Source organism: Biomphalaria glabrata, chromosome 14, assembly GCF_947242115.1.
Source record: "Biomphalaria glabrata chromosome 14, xgBioGlab47.1, whole genome shotgun sequence".
Taxonomy (NCBI): domain Eukaryota; kingdom Metazoa; phylum Mollusca; class Gastropoda; family Planorbidae; genus Biomphalaria; species Biomphalaria glabrata.
In genome coordinates, this window is record NC_074724.1 from 18,178,271 (window position 1) to 18,200,815 (window position 22,545).

The window sequence follows — 22,545 nt, forward strand, 5'->3', positions numbered from 1 at the left end:
AATAAACAAAATCATTGCAAAAAATCAGTCATTAAATTCCGATCGTAAATTTTGGAGGGGGTTTTTAATTCACTAAATTCCGATTTGAACCCCCAACCCCCCTTGCTACGCCCATGATATATATATACATGCCTATGTCTATGTATTCCAAGGGCGTGTCAGATTTTCTATATGGGTCTGTGCTCACCGGAAATCTTGTGTGTGTGAAAATATTTACAGTCTATAATACCGAGGTAAACAAGAAACTGCATGTAGTTCTGCAATTTTTGGTAATCTATATCAATATCAGTATATCTAGATAGTAGATTTCTATCACCTAGATAAAAACAAATAGTCTAGAAAACGTAAACCATTCATTTAAGGAGCTGAATATTAATAAACAATGGCTGGCGTGCTCTTTGAGGATATTTTCGACGTAAAACATGTCGATCCTGATGGCAAAAAATTCGACAGAGGTAAGACTAAGAATAAGATTCTAAGAGTAAGACTAAGACAGAGTAAGAGTAAGACTACTAAGACCTAAGACTCACTAAGAGTAAGACTACTAAGACAAGAGTATTAGACTAATTTACTAATTAGAGTTAGAGTTAATTAGACTATTACTCAAATACTATTACTAATACTTATTAGATCTAATTAGTTATTAGTACTACTCACTACTAGATCTAGACTTTAATTTAGTGTAAAGTGTCTTTAAGTACTTAAGTTGACTTTAAGTTTAGAGTAAGAGTTAAGACAGTTAAGTCAACTTAACTTAAGTCGTTCATCGTTAGTAAGTTAAAGTTAGTAGTAAGACTTGCCCACACTTCACTTGATCTAAGTCTAACTTAACTAACTAGATCTAATAGATCTAATATAATTATTAATATATTCAATATATTGTAATTTAATAACTAAGTCAAAGTCACTCTAAGTCAACTAAGTCTCTACGACTCTAGTCACTAGAGATGTATTAATAGAATTATTATATCTATCTATACTACTAGTCTCTAATAGTTATTAACTATTACTAACCCAGGGCATTTGTTATAAAAAGTTTTATCTCTATCTCTAGAGTAATCTAGACTAGATCTATAATTCTATATTCTATATAATCAAAATAATATGTGTTATGAGAAGATCTACATGTTTGACTAACTGTGGCAGTGTGACTGTGAATGTGTATCTTCTGAGATTTTCTAGCCTGACCACTCAACACACAATAAATAAAAAACACTATCGCTTGGTTGTCTTGTCATGGCCCACTACAATAGTCTTGACTAGCCTTACACTGACCATTTTGTTAGAATCAGACACATGGTCTATTTACTTTTTGGGACTGGGAGGGCTGAGGGGTGTAGATGAAAAGGTTACTTTTTTCTCGAGTTGGCTATCTATGCTTTTAGATCTAAATATAACTGTACCATATCTATAGACCATAGCTATGGACTAGGCTGTTGCTAAACAGCCACTGTAAGAATGAAGTGATACACGATTGGTTAGATCTAGATTTTCTTTCAGTATTGTTGAGGGAAGTAACATATATATGCCTTTAGACCCTAAAAAACAAAATCTCAAAGAACACTGTGTTTTTTTTTATGTCAAGAATTTACTGTCTAATTCATTAAATATAAATCTTTCTAAGCGTTAAATAAAAAATGTTAAAATGTTTTTTACAATTGCAACTTGTTAGCAGAATTTAAATATTTCAATAACTCAAATTTGAAAAACCATATCTTATTAATAATAAAAGTCAAATAACTCCTTTTTAACAATTCTTGTTCAAAACCTAAAACAACAAAAACATTTTTTTAAATGTTTATAAAGGGATTATTTTGCTCTTAATAACTAATGAATGTTAGCTTTAAAAAAAAAGAACGTTTGGCGGCAATACCCGAAGACATATAGTCCATTCAAGATAAATATTTTCTAGTTCTCTAGTCAAATTTAAATTTATTTCTTTTTATAACGATCAAATTAGAGTTTTCCAGTTGTGGCCAACGAGCTAGTAATTTTTTTCCCAACTGTCAAATTTCTAGGAAAATCGTTAGAGCCATTTTTTAGATCTGTGTCGAGGTTTTTCCCTAAGGTACAATAGAATTTAAGGTTTTGTAATAAAAAATAAGTTGTAAGACTAGATGTGGAACAAATGAGACTAGATCTAGAGTAATTAATGTCATTAAACACTTTAAGCATAGTCATTGGCATTTATTACATTGAAAATTATTGGCTAAAAAAAGATTCAAAATACCTAAAAACTCCCTGACATCCATTTGATTATAAAAAAAACAAAACATAATGGTAATGTTGTAATGCATCACTCAGCATTGTTGCATTTATATTAAATCTGATGTCAAAGAGGTGTAGGGTCAGTGTTGTCAAATGCAAAAAAAAAAGTTTTATAAGTTATTGAACAATTTTAAACTCATGTTTTGTCTAATGATGCTACCCAAGTAGATGAAGGATTCTTCTTTCTACAAGTGTCAGCCATCCAAAGAAAAGGGTTTTGTGTTCTTCATTAACCTTGTCTTATCCTTTGTTAATAACCAACCTAGTTTATAATGATGTGTCTGCCACTAAGTTAGTCTTTTCCTGTATTAGCTATTGGTTATGGGAAAGAGGTGTGATGTCATATGCCATGTCTAAAGCCTCTAACTGGTTACATAATGTCCATTGTATTCCATTCCTGTGTGGCTATCCTATAATTTGGTCCAGATATTTAACTTATTTCATACCTATTCCATTAAAGTGTAATAGTCAGTCCTATTTAGTCTTAGTCAAAGATGAGCACAATCTCACTTTCTATGAAATGAGTCGAAAACCATGTCAGCTTAGTAGGGCTTTAATACACTGAATGGCTAAACAACACACATTTCGTGAACACATTCTTACGGACGAGTTACAAGCACATGTAAAAATAAGAACGACAACCGATACAGTATATAATTTCATGATTTCAAAATAATGTAAAAGTTTAGAATTTTTATATTTCTGTTTACTTGATATAAATCATAAAAATCTAGTGCCTATGAAAGAATTAAGCTACACCAATGTTTGTCCTTTATGGCTTGGGTTTTCTACACATTTTTTTAAATGTTGAGATACATCTACAGATTAATAGTATTTCTTTATTTATAAGATACAAATAACAAGGCATTGTCTTAGATTTCCGAAGATTAGTGATGAGTGCAGTCTTGCCACATAGACCCAGTTATGACCTGCATATTTTGCCAGTACTGATGCAAACAAACCTGTTTTCCGACAGACATCTGTTTAAGTTTTCTTGTCGGGATCTTCACGTCTCCTGCAAAGACTTTTGGTCTCAAACATGTTTCCAATAACCTTCGTGAGAGCTCTCTAGCTTGAAGTTTATCTTTATACGCTTTGTGTGGGGGAAGTATCTCTTTTATGATGTCCCCGTTTAAGCTCGACAAAACGATCGCCTTTGGCATGTAGTTGTCTCCCTTATGGGTTAGGTGTCCGACGCATTGCAGTTGATGGGTTAGGTGTCGCATTGCAGCTGCTAACCGGTACTAACCTTAACCTTTACACTGTCCACACTTGTCTCCAGCAGAACATGGCCATTCGTAAGATAGTATAGTCAGCATACGCCCATCTTTGATAGAAGCATTTGAGCAGCATTAGGTGTCACCTTTAAAGAGACAGACCTTTTTTTGCCTTTCAATTATTTGAAAGAGACCTTGGCCAGATGTTTCTAAAGACAGTGACACACTGTGCAGCCAGGTCCATGGAGTGACCAACAACATTAAGAAGGTGGCCATTCCTATTGATGTATTTGGCAGTAGCCCTATCTCGCACTCACACTCACACACAAACATACATAAAGCCTGGTAAATTGTTAATGTGTGTGTTCTCACTGAATTAAAATCCGAGCTCGACTGATGGCTACAAGCTCGTCAACAATACAGAATGCTCTACCTATACAACAAAAAGTCAAGTCTAAATTGATAGTCGAAGGCAAGCTGAGACAAAAGATATCAGAAAACACATGCGTAAGACCAACTGCACACACCGACAGACTTGTCCTGTGTCCTAATTGAAAGCAGAATTCTATTTGGTAAGAAGCCAAACAGCTTCATCCTGATGTGGGAAGTTTGTTTCATCTCTCACTTGAACATAACTCCAGATAGTTAGTTCAAATAGTTTCTGTTCTTTCGAATAACATCTCACATTTTGTGTTTTAAAAAGACAAACTTCTTATTTATTAAAAAAAAACATGAGTGATATATATATAAGGCATATATATACATATATCAGCCACGTGTTGGCGAAAACTGCACATATTTTGTATTTGTCTTCTAAATCTAATTCAAAGTTCTGATGTCTGACTCACTGAATGATAAACAGTCATTCTCCCAGTTGGTAGGGACGATCAAATACAAACATTGAAACTGTTATTACTTAACTTAAGCCTATAACAAAAAGCCTTTTTCTCGATTAAATCGCAGCGGTTAAATTTATCAAAAACATTTTTTTTTACTCGCAGATTCAATCCTATATGTTTTTCCGACATTTAAATGTGTCAAGTAGGCCTACAAAATTATATTTCTTTATGCTTTAAGCATTTTTTTACATTATTTCGTTCCAGTTTATATATGTATCAGTTAATCAGTTTTGGTGTATGCCCAGTTCCTGTACCAGTAACGGTTAGATGAACTAGTCTTGACTCAGTTTTGGTGTATGCCCAGTTCCTGTACCAGTAACGGTTAGATGAACTAGTCTTGACTCAGTTTTGGTGTATGCCCAGTTCCTGTACCAGTAACGGTTAGATGAACTAGTCTTGACTCAGTTTTGGTGTATGCCCAGTTCCTGTACCAGTAACGGTTAGATGAACTAGTCTTGACTCAGTTTTGGTGTATGCCCAGTTCCTGTACCAGTAACGGTTAGATGAACTAGTCTTGACTCAGTTTTGGTGTATGCCCAGTTCCTGTACCAGTAACGGTTAGATGAACTAGTCTTGACTCAGTTTTGGTGTATGCCCAGTTCCTGTACCAGTAACGGTTAGATGAACTAGTCTTGACTCAGTTTTGGTGTATGCCCAGTTCCTGTACCAGTAACGGTTAGATGGACTAGTCTTGACTCAGTTTTGGTGTATGCCCAGTTCCTGTACCAGTAACGGTTAGATGAACTAGTCTTGACTCAGTTTTGGTGTATGCCCAGTTCCTGTACCAGTAACGGTTAGATGAACTAGTCTTGACTCAGTTTTGGTGTATGCCCAGTTCCTGTACCAGTAACGGTTAGATGAACTAGTCTTGACTCAGTTTTGGTGTATGCCCAGTTCCTGTACCAGTAACGGTTAGATGAACTAGTCTTGACTCAGTTTTGGTGTATGCCCAGTTCCTGTACCAGTAACGGTTAGATGAACTAGTCTTGACTCAGTTTTGGTGTATGCCCAGTTCCTGTACCAGTAACGGTTAGATGAACTAGTCTTGACTCAGTTTTGGTGTATGCCCAGTTCCTGTACCAGTAACGGTTAGATGAACTAGTCTTGACTCAGTTTTGGTGTATGCCCAGTTCCTGTACCAGTAACGGTTAGATGAACTAGTCTTGACTCAGTTTTGGTGTATGCCCAGTTCCTGTACCAGTAACGGTTAGATGAACTAGTCTTGACTCAGTTTTGGTGTATGCCCAGTTCCTGTACCAGTAACGGTTAGATGAACTAGTCTTGACTCAGTTTTTGTGGATGCCCAGTCCCTGTACCAGTAACGGTTAGATGAACTAGTCATCCCAGAACCTGGTGAACCCCTACTTGAACCGATCCTCCACTAGCCTTCCCTCCATGCCCTACTCAAGTTTCTCTTCTGTACATTGCAGGCTGGAGACACCAATGGCAAGTGGCAATGTGGCAAGTCCCACTCCCCCCCCCGGTCCCTATTCTTCTACTTTTGAGTCTCTTATAAATACTTTAAGCAATCAGTCATTGGAGCGGCACTTACCCCAGTTATCGATCTTTTTTTTTTCTTCTGCGTATCGATCAGCGATTGATTTGGTGGTGTGAACATGTTGGGACAGGGCTGTCACTAGGGAGTATAAGTTAGTGTTTGACCATTGTTTTGTTGTACGTGGGCTGCATGCTACTCCATTGATTCGAATGTATTCTTTGACAATGTATCTGGTAAGTAGAGAGTCCAACTACTGTTCTGCAACCTAAGTATAGGCCTTGTTAACTGAGACATAGCTGATAGATATATACAAGCTAACTCGTATTAAAACTCTTTGCTAAGGCTGTTTTTTTTTTAAATATTAAATGCATGGACATCTATTTCTACTTCTACCCAAATGATTGTGTCAATGAAGGACTCTAGTTTTGCAAAGTATTCTGTTTGCCTTTTCTAAGACTAGTTTCTAACATCACCGTTCATTTGGTGGAGATGAAAAGTAGAACATTAAGTGGAAGATGGACCAAGATTTAAGTATTTTGTAGAAAATTTGAGTCCTTTATTGTAGTTTGAGTATGGGCTAGAGACCTACATATCTAACACAAATATTTGAGTACTAAGTAGATAGTTTACTGATTACTGAGTAAAGGATTGAAAAGTCAATAAAGTGATTAAGTACTGCTTAGAAGATGATCAATTATTGACTTCATCTGGTCGTTGATAAGGAAACATAACGTTGAAACGTATTTCTTATTTCCTAGTCAACATTAGATCTAATTGATGACACTGTCACTGCTTCTTACACTTGATGACACTGTCACTGCTTCTGAAACTTGATGACACTGTCACTGCTTCTGACACTTGATGTCACTGTCACTGCTTTTTACACTTGATGTCACTGTCACTGCTTCTTACACTTAATGACACTGTCACTGCTTCTGACACTTGATGTCACTGTCACTGCTTCTTACACTTGATGTCACTGTCACTGCTTCTGACACTTGATGTCACTGCTTTTTACATTTGATGTCACTGTCACTGCTTCTTACACTTGATGTCACTGTCACTGCTTTTTACACTTGATGTCACTGTCACTGCTTCTTACACTTAATGACACTGTCACTGCTTCTGACACTTGATGTCACTGTCACTGCTTCTTACACTTGATGTCACTGTCACTTCTTACTTTCAACACATCCCTTGGTTTACCTTTGCTCAAACATTTCTATCTTCATTGCACTTAGTAGAAGAATGTCATACATTGCTCTTAGTAGAAGAATGTCCTACATTGCACTTAGTAGAACAGTGATGCCCAACCTAATTCGACCTGCACTTAGTGGAAGAATGTCCTACATTGCCTTTAGTAGAAGAATGTCATACATTGAACTTAGTAGAAGAATGGCCTGCATTGCCTTTAGTAGAAGAATGTCCTACATTGCCTTTAGTAGAAGAATGTCATACATTGAACTTAGTAGAAGAATGTCATACATTGAACTTAGTAGAAGAATGGCCTGCATTGCACTTAGTAGAAGAATGTCCTACATTGCGCTTAGAAGAAGAATGTCCTACATTGCACTTAGAAGAAGAATGTCCTACATTGCACTTAGAAGAAGAATGTCCTACATTGCACTTAGTAGAAGAATGTCATACACTGAACTTAGTAGAAGAATGTCATACACTGAACTTAGTAGAAGAATGTCATACACTGAACTTAGTAGAAGAATGTCATACACTGAACTTAGTAGAAGAATGTCATACACTGAACTTAGTAGAAGAATGTCATACATTGAACTTAGTAGAAGAATGTCATACACTGAACTTAGTAGAAGAATGTCATACACTGAACTTAGTAGAAGAATGTCATACACTGAACTTAGTAGAAGAATGTCATACACTGAACTTAGTAGAAGAATGTCATACACTGAACTTAGTAGAAAAATGTCATACACTGAACTTAGTAGAAGAATGTCATACATTGAACTTAGTAGAAGAATGGCCTGCATTGCATTTAGTAAAAGAATGGCCTACACTGAAGTTAGTAGAAGAATGGCTTTACATTAAAACTAGATATTTCCCCCACACTTGTACAAGTGTATTTCTATTGTTTCATTCTGTACACTGGTTATTGTTATTCCTGTTCGATACTTCCCTCTCACTTTAATCGTTATTAGAATTGATGTACATGCTTACACAGAGTACTAACACAGAAGTAGAAACTTTTATGTGAATACACATTATTTCAAAGAGGATAACTGGAGATCATTTCATAGCGTCCGGCACGTAATGAAACAGACGCGGTCATTGGACTGTACCTCAAATAAAAAATATGTGAATGAATTATTAACCGGAGATTATAACTATCGATTACCTCCCATCTCCCCTAAGAAGCAGGTTAACTTTCTACTCCACATTCCATATCTCCCCCCCCCCCCAAAGATTATCTCCCTTGTACCCTCTGCTCACCTGTGTGCCATTGTTCCGACTCACCCACTTGGCGGGATCCTATTTATTGCCTTTGGTACCTTTTGGCAGGCAGTGTGCGCGCGCGTGCTGTGATGCTAAATCTGGAGGAGAACACCCCCCCCCCTCTTCCTTACACCTCTTTTTGTTCTGTATTCTTAGATTGTGTTTCTAGAACTCTTGTGTCGGGATAGACTGGCTCTCAGTCTCTCCTGCTTCTGTGTTTCTCCTTGTGTTGTGTTTGGGCTGTAGCTAGAATGCTAAATGTGGATTTAATTATGGATAAACTCGTAAGTAGTCAACCTGGGGATTGGTCTCGTTATATCACATCACTAGTACAGCATTAGACTTGAGTTCAATCACTTGTTCTTATCTTGACTTCTTGTAAACAGTGTAGGATATACACAACTTTTAGTAGGCCTTCATGTTTCTTGCAACCCGAATAGGCTGCCCCCCCTTTTTTTTTTAAATTTTCTTTTTGAATTATCCAATGAAAAGTTTGTACACAAGTAAATGTAAACCAGTGAAGGGTGTGTACATATATATGAGAGCAAGCTTATTGTAGGTCTTAGCCAACACGTGGTAACACTAACCTAGCTGGTAGACACTACCAGGAAGTAGTCTTGCACGACCACATCAACTGGACTTATCAAATTTAAAGTGTTCTTACTGGTAGTAGCAACAGTAGGCATGAAAATATTTATCCCAATCCTCTTGTTAGGCCCAAAACTAATCCAAAGTGTAAATGGATCTGTCGTACTAAACTTCAAACCTTACCTTAGTAAGAAAACCAAGCAATCACCTACATTAGTATCACTTTACATCAATATATGAACTTCTTAGTAGGATTCATTCCTTTACATCAAATACATGACCTACTTAGTAGCATTAATTGCTTTACATTTACATCAAATACATGACCTACTTAGTAGCATTCATTCCTTTTACATTTGCATCAAATACATGACCTACTTAATAGCATTCCTTCCTTTACATTTGCATCAAATACATGACCTACTTAGTAGCATTCTTTCCTTTACATTTACATCAAATACATGACCTACTTAGTAGCATTAATTGCTTTACATTTACATCAAATACATGACCTACTTAGTAGCATTCATTCCTTTTACATTTGCATCAAATACATGACCTACTTAATAGCATTCCTTCCTTTACATTTGCATCAAATACATGACCTACTTAGTAGCATTCTTTCCTTTACATTTACATCAAATACATGACCTACTTAGTAGCATTTATTGCTTTACATTTACATCAAATACATGACCTACTTAGTAGCATTCATCTCCTTAGATTTACATCAAATACATGACCTACTTAGTAGCATTCCTTCCTTTATATTTACATAAAATACATGACCTACTTAGTAGCATTCATCCCCTTAGATTTACATCAAATACATGACCTACTTAGTAGCATTCATTCCTTTACATTTACATCAAATACATGACCTACTTAGTAGCATTCTTTCCTTTACATTTACATCAAATACATGACCTACTTAGTAGCATTCCTTCCTTTACATCAAATGCATAACCTACTTAGTAGCATTCATTCCTTTACATTTACATCAAATACATGACCTACTTAGTAGCATTCATTCCTTTACATTTACATCAAATACATGACCTACTTAGTAGCATTCCTTCCTTTATATTAAATACATGACTTAGTAACCATTCCTCCGATGAAATAAATTACCTTCTAGCATCTTACTTTAAACTACATTGATGACCATGATAAGCTCCCCCCCCCCCCCCCCCGTTAATTATTAGGTCACGGTAAGGTAGCTCTAATTGCTTTCCTTCTAACTCATAACCCTGTAACATCTCCCATCGACTAGGTCTCCATGCCAACTCTGGAATAGTCTTCAAGTCGACCCCTGGCACTTTTTACTTTCTCCAGGCCGCCTCCATGTTCATGTAGTCGTTATCCCAGCGCTAATCTGGGACTGTATCCCAGTCACTGAACTGCCAGTGTGTGACTTGCTTACTCAGCTAAATGTGGTACATAGTTGTGTTGGTCTATGCAGTGGTGTGTCTCAGCTAGGGCCTTTAGCATGTTGACACTTGATAACCTTATGACATTTCAAGATTCATCCTAGTAGTCCTGGTCTTGTTTAGTTTACACATATCAAATTCAGATAAAACGTTGAATCTATCTATCTATCTATCTATCTATCTATCTATCTATCTATCTATCTATCTATCTATCTATCTATCTATCTATCTATCTATCTATCTATCTATCTATCTATCTATCTATCTATCTATCTATCTATCTATCTATCTATCTATCTATCTATCTATCTATCTATGTCTGTCTATTCTACAATCTAGACTAAGACTGTAGGGGCCTTTGTATTCAAAGTTAGTGAGAAACGCATATTTTTCTTTGAAAATGAAGTCTCTAAATCATGACTAGTTTCCTTATTGTAAAGTTGAGCCAATCTTAATGTCAGTTTTACAGTAGCTACCAGTACAACTAGAACGTTTCATAGCGTAAGGAAGAAAAATTAACAATCAAATTCTAAAAAATTCTAAAAAAAAAATCCTTTAAAAAAGACAATGCTCTTTTTTTTACAACTTCAATGCCTAGGTATCTTACTTATTTCTGGTTTACCTTATTTGTTTATTTTATTATCCAAGTCACAATTACTTGGAAACTATGACTATGGTCATGTCTGTGTTGTCACAACCCTATCGTCTGTAACTGTAGACTTCATTATTTCAATTGAGATCTTACCTACTCTTTTGTACTCGGACTAAATCTTCATTGCCTGAGTTCTTTCTTTCTCCCATACCCCCGTAGTGTTTTTCTTTCTCTCCCTATCTCTCTTTCTCTTTTTCGCTCTCTCTCCCTCTCTCTCTATCTTACGCTGATACCAAGACGTCTAAGCACCTGCTTTGTTTTACTTGTGTCAGTGGCTTCTATTTGTTGAGTGCCTAAAATGAAACAGATGACTAACAAAATGTACTTTACAACTTTATGTCTCACAATATCAACCTCAGGAGTATTAGAGAATTGTATTGGTCCAAACAATTGGAAATTCCGTTTCATTACACTTGTCCACCTCAGCATTACTACTATAACAATATATATAAATATATGCAAACAGGAACAATATACACACACACAACCAGCGCTTTATTTACATATATATATATATATATATATATATATATATATATATATATATATATATATATATATATATTATCCTTTTTCTTTATTTAAAGGTGTTTTATTGCAACTATTTTGGGCGGGAAGTGGATGTTTCTCTTGATTTTGATTGTATCCTTTTAGATTGACTCACTGTGAGCTGTATAGAACAAGTACACAGCTAACATACTGAGCATTTTGAGGATTTAAGATTAAAAAAAAATTCTAACTATTAAATATTTCATACATCAAAAACTTTACATTTCCAGTGTCAAGACTCTTCTGTGAAAGTGAGTCTTTTAAGATGGACCTGATATTAGATGTCAACACACTCATTTATCCAGTGGAATTAGGTGAGTCATCTTAGTACCAGACACTTTCTCTTTTTTGGTGTTGTCTTCTTACTGTTGCATTTCTGCTTTAATAATAGATCAGTTGAATTGAAACAAAGAAAAGAAATCTAGACTAATAGATCAGTTGAATTGAAACAAAGAAAAGAACTCTAGACCAATTGATCAGTTGAATTGAAACAAAGAAAAGAACTCTAGACCAATTGATCAGCTGTATTGAAACAAAGAAAAGAACTCTAGACCAATTGATCAGCTGTATTGAAACAAAGAAAAGAACTCTAGACCAATTGATCAGCTGTATTGAAACAAAGAAAAGAACTCTAGACTAATAGATCAGTTGTATTGAAACAAAGAAAAGAACTCTAGACTAATAGATCAGTTGTATTGAAACAAAGAAAAGAACTCCAGACTAATTGATCGTTATATATGAAACAAAGAAACTAAAAAAAAAACTATCTTGACCTGAAAATTCTATACACCTACATCATTTTATATAGAATTGTGTTATGAATTCTGATAAGTGGGGACAATTCAAAGACAATATTTAAAACATATTTAACATCTACAAAAAGAACATTTACAACAAACCAAACATTTACAACAAAAAACAAAAAATTAATAACAAACCAAACATTAACAACAGAACAAATATTTACAATAATTGAAACATTTATAACAAACCAAATATTTGTAACAACTCAAACATTTACAACTAACCAAACATTAACTTCAGACTAACCAAACATTTCACTTGATAAACTGGTGAGTGCCTGTTCTCATTAAGGTGCTAGTCTAATAATCCTAATTAATGTATTCCAGGTGACAAATTCCGCCTCGTCATTGCCACCACTCTCCGTGAAGATGGTTGTCCAGACGATGGTGAGTTTAACCCCACGAACACCGGACCTAGTCGAGCTGACCAGTTTGAGTATGTGATGTATGGCAAGGTCTACAGAATCGAAGGAGATGATGGCACCCTCGACTCTTCTAGACTGTAAGTTTTCAATTTGTGCACATTCAGCGACTCTACAGCACTTGGCTTAGCCAGCTTGTTGAGGACTGAGAGGGTTGGGTAGTTTTTCATCAAATTAAAATTTATCTTGTTTTATTATAATGGAAGTCCTAATATGGTGTAACTATGCCTTCAAAGAAAGTGCTGTAAAGTTGTTGTTTTTTCATGGCTTTTCATATCATTCTTTTCTTTTTTTTTTTTTCTTTCCTTATTTTCAAAAAGTATTTGTGAACACATGCACCAAATGAAAAAGTTCCAACTCTTAAATTCTTGACTAATTAAATTGTGTAATACTATTGAGTATCCTAACATTAACACAGCCCCCATGACCATTATTGCACCTATTAAAACTTATGGTTGTATCTTATGGTACAAGTTTTTTTCTTTCACTCTAAAGACAATATGCCATTGTGACTAAGTTTTGTTGATTCTCTAGTAATTCAAAAACTTAAAAATTATTAAAAGTGTAACATGAATTCTCTTTTTCTTTATTTTGTGTAACAAATGTGTACTAAGTCAATAATTCAAGCTCCACTTTAAATCATTGAATCATATTTGACTACATTTTAGTACACTCTGCACACAAAAATAGACTCTTTCCAAACACACTGTGTTAACATCCTTGTTCCCCCCCTCACACACACACAATATAATGGACTTTCCCCAAACACATTGTAAAAGAATACAAAAAACTTTTTTTTTTTTTTAACTGTTTCAATAGATAAACTATGACATATAGCTCAATGTAGATTTTCCAAGAATTCATTTTGTTGACTGGAAAGTTCCATTTCCTTTGAAATACACTGAATATGTTTTCAACTTTCAAAGCTTGCTGGAAATATATTTCAAGATAGGGGATACTCATTTGTAAATATATACTGTTATAATACACACCTATTTATAAATGTATACCTACTGTTAGAAGACACACTCATGCTTTAATCTATATTTACTGTTAGAAGACACACTTATCTAAAAATAGATTTATAGGCCTACTTACTCTTAAAGGACACTAACATAAATCTACATCTAAAGATAAAATGTGAAATACTTTTGGTTGGCAGACCTACAGTTTGAAAAGGAGGAGGTAACTGAACTCTTTGATATTTTAGTGGCAAGGAAATACTGGAGGCCAAAGTAATAGACTACATTCTATTCCGAACTTGAAACAAATCTACAACGTTTTCTCCTCTTACACTTTTTAAACATACATCAATAATACCAGGACATAAAACTCTAAAGTATAACTTATAAATACAAAAATAAAAACAACTAATACAATACAATGACTAAATGATAAACCACATCTTACTTCTAGTGCCATTAGAGCATATCACAGGTTGCCTGAATCAGCCAGGAAAACCAATGACATAGCAGAGTTAAAGTCTCCGAATAGCATACAAGATTTGATACCTGTAACACTTAATGATAATCTAATCGTTTTGAAGGAAGGTCTGATATTCATAAGAAAAAATCAAAAATCAAATTGACATTGAATTATTTCTTTTTGTTTCTAACACAATTCCACCTCCCTGAAAATATCCACCACATCTCAAATCGCCTGTGCCATACATATCAACATCATCATCAAATACTATCAACAGTTGTTTAATATGTAGGCATAGGCCAAAATATGATTTTGGTTGTATTTTGTTTCCGCTGCTAAAGAATTGTCTCAAAGAGAATGGTCCTCTTAACGTTTGTGGGTCAAAATGTTGTGTATTCTGTGCAGCAGTCTGTAATGGATCAAAATGTTGTGTATTCTGTGCAGCAGTCTGTTATGGGTCAAAATGTTGTGTATTCTGTGCAGCAGTCTGTTATGGGTCAAAATGTTGGGTATTCTGTGCAGCAGTCTGTAATGGGTCAAAATGTTGGGTATTCTGTGCAGCAGTCTGTAATGGATCAAAATGTTGTGTTTTCTGTGCAGCAGTCTGTAATGGATCAAAATGTTGTGTATTCTGTGCAGCAGTCTGTAATGGGTCAAAATGTTGTGTATTCTGTGCAGCAGTCTGTAATGGGTCAAAATGCTGTGTATTCTGTGCAGCAGTCTGTAATGGATCAAAATGTTGTGTATTCTGTGCAGCAGTCTGTAATGGGTCAAAATGTTGTGTATTCTGTGCAGCAGTCTGTTATGGATCAAAATGTTGTGTATTCTGTGCAGCAGTCTGTAATGGGTCAAAATGTTGTGTATTCTGTGCAGCAGTCTGTAATGGATCAAAATGTTGTGTATTCTGTGCAGCAGTCTGTAATGGGTCAAAATGTTGGGTATTCTGTGCAGCAGTCTGTAATGGGTCAAAATGCTGTGTATTCTGTGCAGCAGTCTGTAATGGATCAAAATGTTGTGTATTCTGTGCAGCAGTCTGTAATGGATCAAAATGTTGTGTATTCTGTGCAGCAGTCTGTAATGGGTCAAAATGTTGTGTATTCTGTGCAGCAGTCTGTAATGGGTCAAAATGTTGTGTATTCTGTGCAGCAGTCTGTAATGGGTCAAAATGTTGGATATTCTGTGCAGCAGTCTGTAATGGGTCAAAATGTTGTGTATTCTGTGCAGCAGTCTGTAATGGGTCAAAATGTTGTGTATTCTGTGCAGCAGTCTGTAATGGGTCAAAATGTTGTGTATTCTGTGCAGCAGTCTGTAATGGGTCAAAATGTTGTGTATTTTGTGCAGCAGTCTGTAATGGGTCAAAATGTTGTGTATTCTGTGCAGCAGTCTGTAATGGGTCAAAATGTTGTGTATTCTGTGCAGCAGTCTGTAATGGGTCAAAATGTTGTGTATTCTATCAATTTTGTGTATTTTGTGCAGCAGTCTGTAATGGGTCAAAATGTTGTGTATTCTATCAATTTTGTGTATTCTGTGCAGCAGTCTGTAATGGGTCAAAATGTTGTGTATTCTATCAATTTTGTGTATTTTGTGCAGCAGTCTGTAATGGGTCAAAATGTTGTGTATTCTATCAATTTTGTGTATTCTGTGCAGCAGTTTGTAATGGGTCAAAATGTTGTGTATTCTATCAATTTTGTGTATTTTGTGCAGCAGTCTGTAATGGGTCAAAATGTTGTGTATTCTATCAATTTTGTGTATTTTGTGCAGCAGTCTGTAATGGGTCAAAATGTTGTGTATTCTATCAATTTTGTGTATTTTGTGCAGCAGTCTGTAATGGGTCAAAATGTTGTGTATTCTATCAATTTTGTGTATTTTGTGCAGCAGTCTGTAATGGGTCAAAATGTTGTGTATTCTATCAATTTTGTGTATTTTGTGCAGCAGTCTGTAATGGGTCAAAATGTTGTGTATTCTATCAATTTTGTGTATTTTGTGCAGCAGTCTGTAATGGGTCAAAATGTTGTGTATTCTATCAATTTTGTGTATTTTGTGCAGCAGTCTGTAATGGGTCAAAATGTTGTGTATTCTATCAGTTTTGTGTATTTTGTGCAGCAGTCTGTAATGGGTCAAAATGTTGTGTATTCTATCAATTTTGTGTATTTTGTGCAGCAGTCTGTAATGGGTCAAAATGTTGTGTATTCTATCAATTTTGTGTATTTTGTGCAGCAGTCTGTAATGGGTCAAAATGTTGTGTATTCTATCAATTTTGTGTATTTTGTGCAGCAGTCTGTAATGGGTCAAAATGTTGTGTATTCTATCAATTTTGTGTATTTTGTGCAGCAGTCTGTAATGGGTCAAAATGTTGTGTATTCTATCAATTTTGTGTATTTTGTGCAGCAGTCTGTAATGGGTCAAAATGTTGTGTATTCTATCAATTTTGTGTATTTTGTGCAGCAGTCTGTAATGGGTCAAAATGTTGTGTATTCTATCAATTTTGTGTATTTTGTGCAGCAGTCTGTAATGGGTCAAAATGTTGTGTATTCTATCAATTTTGTGTATTTTGTGCAGCAGTCTGTAATGGGTCAAAATGTTGTGTATTCTATCAGTTTTGTGTATTTTGTGCAGCAGTCTGTAATGGGTCAAAATGTTGTGTATTCTATCAGTTTTTTGTATTTTGTGCAGCAGTCTGTAATGGGTCAAAATGTTGTGTATTCTATCAATTTTGTGTATTTTGTGCAGCAGTCTGTAATGGGTCAAAATGTTGTGTATTCTATCAATTTTGTGTATTTTGTGCAGCAGTCTGTAATGGGTCAAAATGTTGTGTATTCTATCAATTTTGTGTATTTTGTGAAGCAGTCTGTAATGGGTCAAAATGTTGTGTATTCTATCAATTTTGTGTATTTTGTGCAGCAGTCTGTAATGGGTCAAAATGTTGTGTATTCTATCAATTTTGTGTATTTTGTGCAGCAGTCTGTAATGGGTCAAAATGTTGTGTATTCTATCAATTTTGTGTATTTTGTGCAGCAGTCTGTAATGGGTCAAAATGTTGTGTATTCTATCAATTTTGTGTATTTTGTGCAGCAGTCTGTAATGGGTCAAAATGTTGTGTATTCTATCAATTTTGTGTATTTTGTGCAGCAGTCTGTAATGGGTCAAAATGTTGTGTATTCTATCAATTTTGTGTATTCTGTGCAGCAGTCTGTAATGGGTCAAAATGTTGTGTATTCTATCAATTTTGTGTATTCTGTGCAGCAGTCTGTAATGGGTCAAAATGTTGTGTATTCTATCAATTTTGTGTATTTTGTGCAGCAGTCTGTAATGGGTCAAAATGTTGGGTATTCTGTGCAGCAGTCTGTAATGGGTCAAAATGTTGTGTATTCTGTGCAGCAGTCTGTAATGGATCAAAATGTTGTGTATTCTGTGCAGCAGTCTGTACTGGATCAAAATGTTGTGTATTCTGTGCAGCAGTCTGTAATGGATCAAAATGTTGTGTATTCTGTGCAGCAGTCTGTAATGGGTCAAAATGTTGGGTATTCTGTGCAGCAGTCTGTAATGGATCAAAATGTTGTGTATTCTGTGCAGCAGTCTGTAATGGGTCAAAATGTTGTGTATTCTATCAATTTTGTGTATTCTGTGCAGCAGTCTGCAGTTGTTGTTTCTCTCATTCAATTCTTGTTGCAATGTTGCTTATGTGTGTGTAGTATCTGTGTGTGTGTTGACACTGACGTGACTTTTGTATTCTCACCAAGTCTATGTTACAGTCCGAGACGCCTCTACACAATGCCGCCATGTCCACTAGATTCGGACACAATGTACATCTTTTTGTTGTTTCCATCAACTGACACTTTGTTCATGTGGATGACATTCAATCATTTTACTTTTATGATTATAAAGGGAAAGTCTGTGCGCGCGTGCGTGTATGTCTGAACTTGCTCCACCCTCCTCCCTCACCGCTGGTCCTCCCTCCCACTAAGCAAGTCCAGCTATGTACTTAAGTAGTGGGTAATCTCCCCAGTCACGGCCATGTCACAACTGGCACAATGGGGGCTCGTGTACGGACGTGTGCCTCCACGTCTTTACCTCCACTGCCGGCCCTGTTAAACAAAGGAGCTATGTCGGGGATCTCCCTGCCTTTCCCACCGTCTAGCTATCAGGAAACTATTTACCACTGGGTCTCTGTTGTCATCTCATCTATTGAGTAGCTGTTGACTTTGGACTCCACTAAACGGAATGTGATTAGAGCTACTTTGAATAGACAACCACAAATATACACATGTGGATAAAGAGCTGAAAAATGTATTGCCCACATGCCTTTGTTCTCCTTCTTATAACATATACAGGTGACAACCGACTTACCACCACTGAAATGATCCGCTCACCCCCTGTGTATTCCTACGCGTTCAAAGTTTTCACTCTGAGTTAAAATAGAACCGCTGAGAAAACTGCGGGGAATCTGGTTGTTAATTGGTTGAAAGGTCCAGTGGGGTGACTTAAATAGGGCTTCATCGTGAACTTAACATCTAAACTAGTCTGCCACATTGACGGTGTGGAGCAGACGAACTGGATTTGGACGAGTCTTGACAGGGATGTGAGCTTTCCTACTAGATTTCTTTTGGAGACAATTTTTTTTTAGTGACTTGTACTTAGCGAGGGCGACATACCGATGTGCACATTTGTTGAACTGAAATTTTCTTCGAGTCAACTAGCAAATGATCAAACTTGATGTAGATCAAATTAAACTGCTTCTGAAATTTTTGGCTCGTAAATACTTTTAGAACAAACATGTGTCGAGTTTATCCACTGTTGTTAGATTGAAGAGAATTTTTCAAATCAAATTTTTGAAAGTAAAAAAACGTTGAGAAAAAAAAAGACTTGTATTTGTTTCAGTGCTATCGTTGTATTAGTTTTTAGTTTTCTGTGTACTTCTGCGAGATGTACATTTGTTCACTTCCTGCTAGTCAATTCATCATGTGTAGGCTACACTGTTTGTATTTTGTAATGCTTTTAACAGTTCAACTCTCCTTTAATGTGAGTTTTCTCGGTACTCACTATTCACTAGGCTATTCAAAGTGAAGTTACTTCTTTTAGACCATGCGGTCAAGGGGGGCAGATGTTGTAGAGCTCTCAGTTTCTGTGACCGACGGTTAACGAGGGTATCGTGTGGCTTAGACTTCACCAAGGTTTGCAAGAGTTGTACGGACTCACGGGACTCTTTAAATAATAATAAAATAAAAAAAAAACGAAGTTCAAAATGTCAGTTTTCACCGGAATTCGAACTGAAGACCCTCCGGTTCGAAAGTCTTGCCACTCAGACACCATTAGGATATTGGTTTCTCTGAGGATGGTGTGGTCAATAAATAGATGGAATATAAAGGCAGTGTCTACTAACGTATTGATTATCAGCCAATACAACTATTGGGACTTAGGTTGCTTATGTTAGCAAAGTTATCTATAGAACTGCCTTGAAAGACATATGGAGATCATTGTTTATACTTCCTCAAGATACATTGGATTATTATTGCCATTTAGTTCGGTATATGCTTACATTAAACTAGCCATTTAGTTCGGTATATGCTTACATTAAACTAGCCATTTAGTTCGGTATATGCTTACACTAAACTAACCATTTAGTTCGGTATATGCTTATACTAAACTAGCCATTTATTTCGGTATATGCTTACATTAAACTAGCCATTTAGTTCGGTATATGCTTACACTAAACTAGCCATTTATTTCGGTATATGCTTACATTAAACTAGCCATTTAGTTCGGTATATGCTTACACTAAACTAGCCATTTATTTCGGTATATGCTTACATTAAACTAGCCATTTAGTTAGGTATATGCTTACGCTAAACTAGCCATTTATTTTGGTATATGCTTACGCTAAACTAGCCATTTAGTTCGGTATATGCTTACACTAAACTAGCCATTTATTTCGGTATATGCTTACACTAAACTAGCCATTTAGTTAGGTATATGCTTACGCTAAACTAGCCATTTAGTTCGGTATATGCTTACATTAAACTAGCCATTTAGTTAGGTATATGCTTACGCTAAACTAGCCATTTAGTTCGGTATATGCTTATATGCGCCCAGATGAGTCACTGGCTTTGGCTACGTCTTGAGATGGGGCAGAATCTGGAGTGACTGATCAAACCAATTCTGGAGCGGCAAAGTTTACCACAGTTTGTGCATGTATATGTATCTGTCCTAGGGCTAGCTGACAGTGCAGCTTTCTTTTTCTTTCTCTTGGCTGACGCCAAGTTACGGTTATATGTTCTGTATATGCTTACGCTAAACTAGCCATTTAGTTCGGTATATGCTTACGCTAAACTAGCCATTTATTTTGGTATATGCTGAAACTAAACTAACCATTTAGTTCGGTGTATGCGTTCACTAAACTAGCCATTTCGTTTGACAAAAGTACAATTCTTGCATATCCCTATAGTTTGATGTATTTCAAACCAGATTCTTTGGTAAATGAGTTATCTTGGACTAGCCATGTCATTTGTGGCAAGCTGAAGTCTGATCATAACCATTTATTTTGATTTATGAAGTGCTGATCTATCCTTATAGTTTTATGTTACAAGTGTCTATTTCCAATCGAATCTCTGTGAAGCTCCAATCCAACAGAATCAATAAGTAGATATTGATGAGTTGAGCAGTTAGCTAGCACTATGGGAACATTACACAACATGACTTTGAATAGATGACGCTACTTCGATACTAGAGCATACATACTGCTGGACTATTTTCCTAGCATTGTTCCACAGTCTAGTTTGTAACAAAGTAGATCGGCCGTCAGTTTAGATTTATGCTGAGTATGGGCAAATCGATAAAGATCGGAGTCGTGGCCAATCGATAAGATCGAGTCGGAACAAATCAATAGAGATCAAGTCATGACAAATCATCGAGCACCTTTTGGCCATTTATCATTTTGTATAGTTTCACTTCTTCTTTCTTTCTTCTTTTAGTCCCCCCCCCCCCTCTCGCTCTTTCTCTCTCTCGCCTCCTTCTCTTTTCTTTCTACTCCTCCTCCTCCCTAGTCTAGAATGTTTCACTCAATGTATACGTACTAACATTGACTCACACAAAAATGTGGAGATGGCCTCTCACAATGTTACGATGTCTTTACACACACATTATTAAAATAGCCTCACACACACAATGGTAAGATGGCCTTACACACATTGTTACGATGGCTTTACACACACACACAGTGTTAAGATGGCCTCACACACACAATGTTAAGATGGCCTTACAGTGTTAAGATGGCTTGCCTCTGTTCAACTAGTGTTCACTATTTGTAGTTGACTTAGAGAAGTGAGTTGCCGTGAGTCATCACTTAGTAGCTCCATACAGGCGAGACCCAAGAATGTAGTCAGGAGAGCTGGGGGGAGATGTGATCTATTACCTACATCGTGCACTTAGATCGAACGTCGGATACAATGGAGCATTCTGTACACGTTTTCAACTAAGTCTCGGAGGGCAGTTGTAGAGGCACATTCAGAGATTTACACCTGAGGAGAGGTCAGTGTCTGTGTGATAGTCCTAAGTACTCTAGCAGCAATCACTTTAGGTCGTTGAGGAGAGGTCAGTGTCTGTGTGATAGTCCTAAGTACTCTAGCAGCAATCACTTTAGGTCGTTGAGGAGAGGTCAGTGTCTGTGTGATAGTCCTAAGTACTCTAGCAGCAATCACTTTAGGTCGTTGAGGAGAGGTCAGTGTCTGTGTGATAGTCCTAAGTACTCTAGCAGCAATCACTTTAGGTCGTTGAGGCAGCGCTGCAGTTTTTTTTATTTAGTTAGTTAGTTTACATTCGGACACATAACTAACAACTAACAAACAAAAACGAAATCAATTTTCTTATCTTTTTCATCAAACATAAATACAAACTCATTGGGATTGCACTATAGTGTAGAAACAACTTTCTATTGTTGTCTCGACTTCATAGAACAACTAGGTGCTGGTTTCTTGATAGTGAATATTTGTAAACACTAAATACTAAATGTTTTTTGGCGCTTACTTTAACAATCAAAATTGCGACAAGTCACAAACTGCTCAGTAAGATCAGTGAAACAGTTTCTTCTCAATCTAAGCATTTCTCCTAACCTGTAGAACTAGAAACGTTTCTGCATGGCTAATCAATGTTTTACCTTATTACAACATTTAGGTTAGCCATTAGGGGGAGGGGCACGCGAGGAGTTGTCCTTACTGTGTGAGGAAAGGGGGGGGGGAGAGAACTCGAGAACGTAGTCCACCATTCCGTGCCCTGTCTAACTCCACACCTACTCGCGCTATGGCGGAACGCTTAGGTTGGGACCTGTAGCGTACGAGT

General features: G+C 36.2%; 1 protein-coding gene across 1 annotated transcript in view; it reads left to right on the top strand.

The window, feature by feature from the left end:
- The first annotated feature begins 213 nt into the window (after window positions 1-213).
- The window catches only part of LOC106055222 (DNA-directed RNA polymerases I, II, and III subunit RPABC3-like), a 60,184-nt gene continuing 37,852 nt past the window's right edge, over window positions 214-22,545 (top strand). The window contains exons 1-3 of the mRNA XM_013211411.2: window positions 214-455; window positions 11,795-11,878; window positions 12,695-12,869. Coding sequence (XP_013066865.1) covers window positions 383-455; window positions 11,795-11,878; window positions 12,695-12,869 — 332 coding nt within the window. The 5' untranslated portion in view covers window positions 214-382. The remainder of the gene's footprint in view (window positions 456-11,794; window positions 11,879-12,694; window positions 12,870-22,545) is intronic.